The following is an 11,984-nucleotide window of genomic DNA, read 5'->3' as shown; positions in this document are numbered from 1 at the left end:
CTCCTTCAGCTCACTCTTGCAGCTTTCTTTCTCCTTTTGTGAAGCTTTTTCGTGTTTCTCTTCCTCCTTTTTTTTTTCCAATATGTGTCTTGCTTGAGGCAGAAAAATAAGCCCCGGCCCTCAAAAATAAGTGCTGGTGCTTAGCACCGTTTACAACAAGCACAAATGAAGCACTGGTACTTACTACCCTCTGACGATGCTCCAGAGCGTGTAGCACCCTAGGCCCATATCTATACTTTTTTAGCGCCGCATTTGCGTCGTTTTTTTGACGCACAATCGGCGCAAACTTACAAGATACAATTGTATTTTGTAAGTTTGCGCTGCTTTTGCGTCAAAAAATTACGCAAGTGCGGCGCTAAAAAAGTATAAATATGGGCCCTAATGTGTGGGAGCCCAGTGTCAGTGATTTAGTCATGCATAATAGTTTATGATGTTTTCATGCATTTTTGTGCATTCTAAGTGTTCCTCTAGTGTTTATTGTGCACTTCCATATAAATGGGTGTTAATTCTTAAGTATTTTGAATTATATGGGATGCTTTCACATACATTAGGAATAAGGACTTTCATGTGGAGTGGCTTTTTCATGGTCTGGATTCTCATTGAGACCCTATGATGACATTTGTAAGCAGAAGTCTCAGTTGCTTGGCAGCAAGTGTGATCTTGCGCAGGTCGCTCGCTCCGTAAGCCTCGCTGTAGGTGTCTATGGAAACACGTGTTTTAGCAACGATGGGCACAATGGGGCGCTGCAGTTCAAGTAGCTGAAACCTGAATATTCCACATAGAGCACATGGGCAGGCAGGAATGTGAGTAGCGTTATTGATCTGTAGAGGGAGGATGTTCCTTGAAGAGACAGGCTACCTGCGGTGTAGCAGCAGAAGTGTCTTGAGCTTTTGGGCTATCTTCCAGTTTTTAAGACGTCAGCACAACCTAAACCCTGAGCACTGCTGTAAAGTGTCCCTGTGCCCCATCAGTGCAGGCCAAAAACACTCCTGGCTTTTAAATGCATCGAAATTAAAAAAAAAAAAAAAAACATGACGGGAACAAACTTAACAAGCATTGCCGCTGCAACATCCTGTGATTCTGAGCAAGTCACTAATCTCTCTATGCCAAAAATAAACATTCTGCGTTCCTCTTTGCTATAAACGCTCTAACTTTTAAATCAGCTGAAAGCACACACCGAGCTCTCTGAAAGTCAGTGCTTGACACTTGACCTCTGACATTGAATGCACAGCAAATGTGACGACATAAGAACAAGATTTACAGGCCTGTTTACAGGGAGGGAGTTCTTTGAAGAATACTGGTAAATAAGGGTTTAGTGTAGGGAGGGAGGAAGTGAAACTGGAGAACCTAAGCCATCAAATGGAAAGCAAGAACACACGAGTTACAAACCACAATGCAAATCACAAGTAATGTGCAAAATCCACTCCAGGTCAATTTTTTGAAACTTCCCAAGAAGGTTTTCGTATATCAGACCGCTGTGCTGCCTGGTAGGCTATGACATAGAAAAGGGTCATAACTAGGGCTTTTATTTGCCCACCTTCCTTCCTGTGCAACATTTTCATAAATTATCCACTACCAGCACTAATCACTGGTAATCTAGTTACTTCCCCCTCCATATAAGTATGTTCCTAGTTCAGCTGTACTATATGTGCAAATGAAAGAAAACATGTATTTATTCAGGGAAAGCCATGCAGGCAGCAGAGCCAGAGAAGTGTTATTTTATTCTATTTCATTGTAACATTTGTTAAAGGACCAATCAATGAAAAGGAAACAAATGAGCAGCTGTACTTCATCTAGAATTCTAATAGCCTGAAGATGTAAGGGGACTGGGCTTAAATTTAGCTAATACAGACAGGTTTTATCTTTGGAATGCTTCTGGCATTGACACACAACTATGTCTACTACACTCTCGCTTAGGAACCACTCCTGATATTTCCAAAATCTTCTGTTTAAGGTGCCTTACTGCACACCCAGGTAGTAACGAAGTGTTCAATAGAAATGCTTGAATTGGTAAATAGTTTTTGGCATACCATTCTGTTTTTAGCTCATCTGCCATGACAGAAAAGGATCAATCATGTGCAAATCGTTCTTGATCCTGCTCCAGTAGACACATTCCAGCATAAACTGCTAGGTAATGTCATATTTGAAAGGGAACACATTTAATCCAAGTCCCGTTTCGGCCATATAAATGAGGTGCTGACCGAGTCCCTAAGGAAGCAACAGATACCTGAGCAGAAGCCAATGATATTTCCTCGACCAGCTTTAAACAACTAGCAGGAGGACCTCAGCCGTACCCGTTTGAAGCTTCCCCTCAGAGTCAGTGAGTTCAACTACATAATTCCCAGCCCATGGCTTACAAAGCATAGCCGCCAACGTCTTCCCAGCCCGTTCGCCTTAGCCATAGCGCTGCGCCTTCGCCTCTTTACCCAAATAACATACTTTGCGCAGCATTGCCTCCTCGTAATAGGACAGCATTTCCCGGCATTCAGCCAGAAGGCTTGTAGACCAAGCAGATGCTAATCTCCTTTCCAAATCGGCCAGGCGCGCCTCCAGCCCTGCCAGCTCCCCTCGAAGTGCCCTCAGCACCCCATGTTGCTTAGCAAGACAAAGTCCCCGGATGACAACCTTGAAGGCCTCCCAGAAGGTGCCCATCGAGGACACCAAGCCTTGATTTATGTTGAAGTAGTCTACAATAGCAGTACGGATTTTGTCTCTGAAGACAGAATCTCTCAGCGCCCCGCAAGGCAGCCGCCACGAAAATGCGCGTCCAGGGCACCCAGGCACATGCAGCTCCAACAGGACCAGCGGATGATCCGACAACATGCGGGGCATTTGCTCAACAGATTTCGTCCAGAGTTCCAGGTGCCCAACCAGCAATCTATTTTAGACCAGCTGCTGTGCGCATAATTAACGCACGTTCCCTGCCTGTCCCCGCCATGTTTGGCTCTCCATAGATCCACCAGAGCACCTTCATCCATAACATGTGCCAAAGCCCGTGTCGCCGCTACATGTTGAGGTCTGGCTCTGCTCTCCCGGTCCGCCACCGGGTCCAGAACCACATTAAAGTCTCCACCCCACAGTAGAGAACCAGGGCCCAGCAAGCCAATCAAGCGCCAGACCTCTGCAAAGAAACAGGGTCGTCAACTTTGGGGCCATAAAGGGAGAAAAGGCAAAAAGGCCTATCGTATAACGTGCCCTTCAACATGACATATCAGCCACACGGATTCAACAGCACCCTTCCCGTGCGCCATGGCAGTCCCTTCCTAATCAAAATTGCAACACCTTGTGCATATCCCAAGTATGACGCCATGTGACTCTCCCCAATCCAGCCAGCCCTTACCCTCGTTACATCAGACAGATGCGTTTCCTGTAACCCCCTACCCAAACTCAGAACCCACAGCAAAACAACAAATGTCTGATTTGGACTCATCCGATGGGGCATCAGCGAGGCCATCAGATAACCGCCCCAGTAGGGGTGGGTGAGCAGGAGCATCAGGATAGCGTTCAATAATGAACATCAGTGGCAGTGGAGCATGGACAGCTAAAGAGGTATATTTTCTGGCCACCTGAGGCGTATAATCCGGACAAAATGCTGAGCTCATTATTGTTATAAATCACTGTACGCCGCTCCTGAGCCAGCTGAAGTATGGTATCCCTGCAATAAATGCACAATGATCAGCCGTGCCTGTGGCACTGGAGGAGTCCAGGGGCCAAGCAATCGGTGCACCCGCTCCACCACCAGCACCTGAGAGCTCGCCAGGGAACAGTGATGTAAACAGTCTCCACGTAGTCCTCCATGCATTTAGTGGCCGTCGACTCGGGCAGACCCAAAATGCGAATATTATTGTGGTGGGATCTGGCCTCAAGATCTTCATTTTTATTACGAACAAGCTCTAAAACACATTCCATCCTCAACAGCTTCTCTCCATCCTTGCGGCGGTTGTCTTCCAAATCCGACATCCGAGACTCTACATGGTCAAGACTGGTGGCATGGCCAGCCACCCTTCCCTTTAGGCAATCCATCTGCGCAGTCAGGTGGTCCAGCTCCCAATCAATGCTGACCAGGCTACGTTTAAGATCTGCAAACATAGCCTTCACAGTGGACTATTGCATGTCCTCTTCCTGGGCAGGTCATCTATTGACCTACTCGTCTGGCTACTTTTCTTTTTGCCCTCAAACATCAGCTTGGGCTGTTTCTGATGCGCCTTCCCTATGTCTGGTCACCCTCACCACCTCCCACAGGCGGTCGGGTGAACGTCGCCTGCTCAAGTGGTCGCCCTGGTCAAAAGATGTGTGGGAGCCTCACCTGCCCCCCAGCCGGACCAAGAGTCTTGCACCAGCACTGGCAAGAGCCAAATAAAACCAGTTTGTCGCACCAGATAGGGCCCCGCTGCCAAGGCGTAGGCGAATGTGCAGCAAAGCCAAGCATTACCACGCAGCCCCAACAGCAAACACCGTGCTAGGGCCCCGAGTCGCAGGGCCCACCTTCATGCCCCGAGGCAGCACAGCAAGGAACCAGGCTGCAGCACGGCAGCCAGGAGCAGGGCCACCATACAGCCGCCCTCCCTCAATGTCCTCCAGTGCCTAGGTCCAGACGCAGCAACAGGACAGCCCCAGACGCCCTCTTCCCCAGGCAGGCCCAGGTGCTCGGAGCGACAGCACAGCTCTGCCTGGCCACCAAGCCGCCAACAGCAGCGTCCGTGGGCCGACTCACCCGCCGACTAAGCCCCGCGAGTAGCCCACCTGGCAGGAACCCGCACAGCTCCGGCCGCGAGCTGCAGCGTCACAGGCTCCCCCAAAGTGGGGAGCGGAAGAGGGCCAAGCAGCATCAGGCAGCCACGGGAGCGCCGAGATCCAGGCCGCTCCCGCATTGCAGCAACATGACAGGCACCGGATCCAGCGACACCTCGACTGTGTCACAGCCGCCGGTCCCGCAAGGGAATCCAAGGCACCCCAGGCCTCTCCAGCCACATGACGCCTCCTCACACCGGGGAAGGAGCCCCATCGAGCACCCAGCCCTGGTAGAAGTAATGGCAGGATAATATCCCCTGCTCGGCAGAATCTCACAGAGTGGCAGCAGGAAGGCAAAGGGCAAGCCATGCCCCCGCAATCGTTTATTTTTTTATAACTTGTTGTGGAGTTTTCTTTGTGGTGTATTTATTGCGTCACGTGTTATGTAAAGGCTTTACACATTGCCTCTGGGATAAGCCTGACTGCTTGTGCCAAACTACCAAGAGGGTGAGCAGGGGTTATCTTAGGTGTGTAGCTCCCTTGCCGACTAGAGTGGTGGACCCTGCCTGGCTAAGGTGCCTAACCTAGCCAACCAGGAACCTCATTTCTAACACCGTATAATAAAACAATTCCTCAAAGGACTCTTGAGGACGCTTCCTCTGGTAAAATTGCCTCCTCCTCCTTCGCACCTCAATGTGGTACTAACAATTAATGTGTGCCCTATTTGAGCCTATTCACAACTCAGACCTAAAACACCTCACTTGGAAAAAAGCAACTCTTGTGGCTCTCACACCAGTTGCGAGAGCCTTTAGGACAGAGGTGCCTTTTCTCCAATTTATACAAGACAGCATGGTTCTTCAGATCAGCCCTAAATATATACATAAAGCTCCTTCAGATATTCACCTGAATGAACCTATTGTGTTAGGAAAACTGTCTTGCCAGTTACACTGTAGATGAACAATCTTCACATTCATTAAGTGTCAGAAGATGTATAAAGTTTTATCTACACAGAACTTGTCAGGTACGCAAATCGGATCAGCTTTTTGTTGCCTATGGCAGTTTACGAAACAGACTGCCAGTCTCCAAACAAACTACAACACAATGGGTTGCAGCAACTGTACAGTTCTGTCATAACCAAGCCGGGTAACCACTGATGAGTAAAGGTAAAGCTCATTCAACTAGGGCTGACTCTACCTCTACAGCCCTTTTTGCTGGTGTGCCTCTTCAGCAAATACGCTGTGCAGCTACATGGTCAAACAGATACACCTTTACTCAACACTATTGTCTGGATTCAGCAGTGGGACAGGCAGCACTGCACCGTTTCAATAAGGGTAACCATCTCAATATGTATATATTTCCCACCATCCGCAACGTTGTATTATGATTTGGTTTATACCGGTTAACTGCTAGCCATCTAATTTAAGCATGTGAATCTATGAAAGATCCAATACTGGAGAAGAAAATAAGTTACTTACTTACCAGTAACTATAGTTCTTCAGTATTGGTATCTTTCTTCGATTCACATGCAACCCACCCTCCTCATCCTTATTTTCATTTGTATTTAATCACACTTGTGCTTACAAAATCTGGGAGACTATGTGGTGAGGGTTCTAGAGTGTGCTGATGCCTGAGTTTGGGTCTTTTTAAAGGAGGTTAATGCACTATTAAAGTGGATGTTTTTACATTATCTTCTATGTAGATTCTTTCACTACTGCTTTCTATGGTACCCTGGGACTCCCGCTTTAACAACAGGCAAGCAAGCATGTGACTCTGAAAGATACCAATACTGCAGGACTACATTTACAGGTAACTTATTTTCTTAAGTGTACATTTAAAACATTTGGGTAGAAACAAGAGACAACCCAATAAGATCTTCAATTTCAGTATATTTGTGCATTAATACCGTATGTAGACCTGAATCAAAGATGGAAATGAATCATACGTTACAGGGGAAAAAGCAGGAGGAGAACTCTTGGGTTGGCTCCCCAAATCAATAAAAGTGACAGAATATTTTGAAAAAGCTTTTTTCTTCTTCTTCCAATTCCTGGTGTAGGCTTTTTCAAACTACTGTGAAGAAATGAGAGCAGTCTAGTAAGCATCATCATACAAAGTCTATTCAGCAGCAGAGAAAGAAAAAAGAAAAGAAAAAAAAACACACGGGTCACACAATTTTTATTTCAATAAATAACTGAACTCTCCATGGGATGATTAACAGCTGGCAAGTTTCTCTCAACATATACATATTAGCAAAACCTGGCCTGGAATGCATATCAGAGTTTATTAATAAGAGAAAAGGCAGTGGACATCTCTGTGTAAATATACAGCCTTTAACATAAGGGAACCACAGTAAGCTAAATAAAATATAATATTCTATGAACTTGATGTTTCCTTCCCACTTCATACACTATGGATGACTGTTTCCAGGAGAAATTAAGAAAGGAAGATCCTTTAGAAGTTGGTGGGCTATTTTCCATCTAATGCAGTACACAATAACACCATGGATGAGTCTTATGACACTTGACTGATTTAATCACACTTGAGCCAGCAGGATACAGTACATAAACATTTGATGGCCTTTAACAAGATCAGGACCACTTTCTTCATCTAGTCTTTCACTCTTCGATGCTCATGTCCCAGACGGCTGTGGTACAGGTCCAGTCAGCTATTGTCTATCAAAGAACCTCAGTCCAAGAACTTTCTGTTGGCATTGGTACCAAACAATGCACTCCTGATGTCTGGCATCATCTGTTTAAAATACAAAAACATAACTTTGGTTGGTAAGAAATAATTTAATTTATGAGACAACCTGATCTCAGTGGAAAACCACACTTCTCAGCGCCATAAATTCAAGAGTGGCCTGTGGGCAACATGCAACTCCATCAAACTCCTACAATTTAACATATGGGAACATCAGTCATATGCTGTTGGTGGTTGACAGAAAAGCTATGTTCCATGATACATAAAACTAGCAGGCCAAATATCTAGAACTACGGAAATGCAAAAGTAATGTTTTTAATTCAACAGGACAATGGTTTATTGGAAAAAAGGATACAGGATAGAAGACACGTCTGAAGAAAGAGTAACCACTGTGGTTATGCTGCTACCACATACTATGAGTAATTATTTGATATGATTCCAGGGGAAAAAAACAAGAAGCATCTTAAATAATAACAAAACTAGAACCATCTGCAACTACCGAATAAAGTATTGGCCACCTCACACTTAGTTAAGGACAAAGAATCAATCTTTTTGCTGCCAAGGGGTTGCGGTCACTGCCCCACTTATAAGTCTTCCTGCTGTTTATAAATCTTTAGTCCTTAGCTGTGAGATATCATTAAATAAATCAATGGGTTTATGCCTGTATATTTACTCTGAGATCATACTATAAAGTCAACAGTAATGTGTATATGATGCCAAACCTCAGCAAACAATGGTACTGCAGCAGTGTGGTGGTTGAGAATCAGCAGGTAATTTTCTGGAACAGGGCTGCTGATGCCAAGCAAAAAAAAACAACATCGACAAAGCCAGTAGGTTTTTCCTTTCGGACCCGTTGGTTGTGCCATTTGCTTTTGGTGGTGCGGTATGGCATCTGGACACTGGGCAGCAATGTCAAAGTCAAAAATTAACGCGTGCAATGTCAGTTACTTTATTCCACTGACACGCACACCCATCAGAAGCATGCATGTACCAGTGCAATGACGTGTTGCCAGGTGCCATTTGCTTTATTTAAAAAAAAAACAAAAAAAAAAACAAAAAAAAAACGTTTTTTTTTTTTTTTTACTCAAGATGGCAGATGCCACTTGGGATTGGTAAGTAAAAAAAAAAAAAAAAAAAAATCAGTTGGGAGGGGGAGTAATAACGGAGGAGAGAGAGAGTGGGAGAAGGAAGGGGAAAATAAGCACATGTAGGTTGAGGGGGGAGAAGCACAAGACAGACCGCCACATAAACACATGGGTGAGCGCAAGAATAACACAGAGATAAGCATATAAGGGAGTGGAGAGAGAAGCACAAAACGGAGACGGCTGGATGCACATCCACTTGTGAAGTGCTAAAACAAAAAAGAGATGACAGAGCTCTGTGGGGTGGTGGCAGAAACCAGACAGATGAGAGCACAACATGGACTTGGGGGCAGGGCGGAAGCACACGAAGGAAACAGACAGATGGAAGCCATGTACTTTCATGGAATGGTTAAGGAAAAAAAAGTAGTTCCCTAAAAGAGAACAGTGGCAGGACAGGATATGCTTCAGGAGGGGGACAAACAAGATGGCCAAGGCAAGCAATTGAATAAGATGCAAGCAAATAGGAGTGACAACAAAGCCAACCAGTGGTAAGAAACAGGTGTGTTTTTAAGTCCATTGTGAGATTTTAGTACAACAACAATAGGTATTTTGCAATCTGATCGTCTGTGCGCGACCATAAAATATGTTTTTTTTTTTCTTAAAAAGGCGCAATGACGACTGCAGTTGCTGGTCACATCATTCTGTAGGCACACACAGGACTATGCATGTACATGTCTCCAGAATGACACGGGGCATCAAAAACAAGCTGAAGGATGGAATGCCTGAAATATTCTCAGCCACTGGCAATTGCTAGGGGCTGGTTTCCAATCCACCGTTTTTTACCCACCAGGCCACTTCAGTTTGGCCCCTGCCATGTGCAAATCAGTCTTGACCCTGCTCCAATGGGAACAGTACAGCCCGAATCATTCCATTCATCACTGTTTTTGATGCCTTAAGTGTGACGGGTATGCACAGACGTGGGTCTTATGCTCACTGCCTCATAAGAACCACACTATACCTGGCTGATGAGCACCAATAAGGGTGAAACCGGTCTAGGGTTGCTTGTGTTACAGTTCAGGGAGGACTAGGCATGACAGTTCAGGCTAGACTGTTCCCACCAGAGCAGACTCAAGACTGATTTGCATATGGCTGGGTCCAAACTGAGGTTACATGTTGGGCAAAAAAAACAATGAATTGGGATGTATCTAAAGCAATTGTCAGTGGCTGAGATTAGTTCAAGCATTTATAACTCTGTTTTTGATACTCTACAAAATGATATGGGAACCATTTTCTTTTCTTTTTTCTTTCCAATTGCAAGATGGCAGAGGCCCTTTGAATCACTAACTTAAAAATGTTTTTTGGAGCGTAATAAAATAACAAGCATTTGCAATGCAATAGGTCTCACACATTTGCTTGAGTTAGAGCTATTGGCACTGTAAATGCATAACTGAACTTTCCTTACCACATTAATTGGTCAACGCTGCCACATAATTCCAGTGGCCATGCATATAACTAAAGCACTTCTATTTACCTTCTTCCTTTATCTGTATATTTTGATGTCCTCCCCGCAACCTAGTGTGGTGCCCAGAGATTACCTAGACAGAAAGAGCACGTCCCGCTGACTGTTTTCATGGTGGTCCCATTGTGCTAGGATCACCACACAGTGAGTTACAGACAACAACATTTTGTAAAATTAATGCCCTGCAAAGCATCACGGAGCAAGTTTTCAAGTGCAGCAAATATTATAGTATTTTGACTGTAATGCTTAGAACAGTCCCTACCTGGCACCACAATAAAAATAGCATTTGGAAGAAACATGGTCATGTAACCATATAGTCAACTCCAAGAGGGCATATCCAGAGGAAAATAGATTGGTAGAAAGTAATACAGTGTAACCATATATTTAGCCCCTAGAGAGTTTGGAGCCTTACACATTTTCAGGCCTAGCATGCCTACTGCAATGATATTACAAACAAGGCCCTTAAAATCACACACTAATCCCAGTCGTAAAACATAAGTTCCATCCATGAGAGCTTAAAAAGATACTGAATGGTGGGAGAGGTTTCTATTTTGCCCCCCCCCCCACCCTAGTGTGGGGACAAAGAGATGACAGACAGAAGGATCACGTCATGCTGCGTAGTGTGGTGGTGGTGGTGGTGGTGGTGGTGGTGGTGGTCCCACTGTGGTAGGAAAACCACAAGCTGAGTTATGAGGCAACATGTTTAATAAAAAAAAGAAATGCCCCACAAAGCATTATTGGACGAGCTTCCAGAGTGCAGCCACCACAAAAACTGCACCATGTCCAAAAACAAGGAAGAGGAAGAAACAACATACGGACACAGAGCGCGAAGTGGAGAGGCAAAAGAAACAAATGGTGTGCCACACTAAGGTATATGGCCAATCGTGCAATAATCCATGTAATAGGGTCAGTCTCCAAGGCAGTATCAAGGCAGCCTTCAAAGGAATTTTAAAAGGCAGGCCAAGGAATGACTGAAAGTGATGGGCATTGTGAAAGCCCACAGAAGTAGATTGCAACATGTCAAGAGCCAGCGCATGCATGCTGCCTAGACTCAACCTAAAAAAAAAAAAAAAAAAAAAACTGACTGCAGGACCAGAATGTGGAGCGTTTTTTGGGGGGGGAAGGAGGGAGGGAAGAGGGTGAAGAGGAGCAGGTTTGGGGAGTGGGGAAGCAGCACATGAAGGAAACTGCATCATGGGGTGAAGGGGAGAGGCACACACCACAAAGCGAATAATGATTTTGTTTGGTATGTTTGGCTAATTATTTGATAACGGTGAAATGGATTATGTGCCCGGTGATAGTCCATGTTGTTTTTGGTACAGGGACCTGTTACCACCCGAAGTGAGTGGCTCTTTTGCTGTGTTCTGGCTGGCATGTTTTGGAAAAGCTAAAGTGAGGCACAATCTAATGTAAAGTCAGGTGTTTTCTGAGTTGCCAACTTTATCCTTACCTTCAACTGAAAATTGTGGACCCTGGGCAGGATGTGGCTTGCTGCCACTTTCCAATTCGTGGACTCCTTTTTTACTGCCTGGCTAGGAGTTCTGAACATTCTCTTGATAAAGTTTTCTATGCTGTTACCTTCTGTTCTCAAGGTCCTCGATGTGAAGCATCACATTTGTTCTTGTACTGCTACTTCTTGTCTCATGAACTTCATCTCAACGACTGCATGTTACCTGATTCCTTGAGGGAGAACATAAGCTTGGCCAGGTCGTTGACAGCTTTTTTTTTATGCCCTCCATGTACTGTTTTAATTCTCCCCCCACCCCCCCCAAAGAGTTAGAAATCATCTTGCACTCCCCGAAATAGTTAGTTCAAAAACTTTTATGTGATGTGTGTGATGGGTTTTGGCAATAGAGTGCGGTAGGCTCGGACAATGAGGACGCCTGATTTGCTCCAACCTGGTTGGAGGCATTATTTCGCTTGTGCTCCGATCACTTCCTGAACATTTCTCTCAG

At 45.1% G+C, this 11,984-nt stretch overlaps 1 protein-coding gene across 1 annotated transcript in view; it reads right to left on the bottom strand.

Moving 5' to 3' along the window:
- Positions 1 to 6,886: 6,886 nt before the first annotated feature.
- Positions 6,887 to 11,984, bottom strand: part of ATP6V1E1 (ATPase H+ transporting V1 subunit E1) — a 138,090-nt gene continuing 132,992 nt past the window's right edge. Inside the window, exon 9 of the mRNA XM_069228058.1 lies at positions 6,887 to 7,476. Coding sequence (XP_069084159.1) covers positions 7,414 to 7,476 — 63 coding nt within the window. The 3' untranslated portion in view covers positions 6,887 to 7,413. The remainder of the gene's footprint in view (positions 7,477 to 11,984) is intronic.

This window comes from Pleurodeles waltl, chromosome 4_1 (assembly GCF_031143425.1).
Source record: "Pleurodeles waltl isolate 20211129_DDA chromosome 4_1, aPleWal1.hap1.20221129, whole genome shotgun sequence".
Classification (NCBI taxonomy): domain Eukaryota; kingdom Metazoa; phylum Chordata; class Amphibia; order Caudata; family Salamandridae; genus Pleurodeles; species Pleurodeles waltl.
Note: the sequence above shows the minus strand (reverse complement) of the source record. Positions and strands in the feature narration are given on the sequence as shown.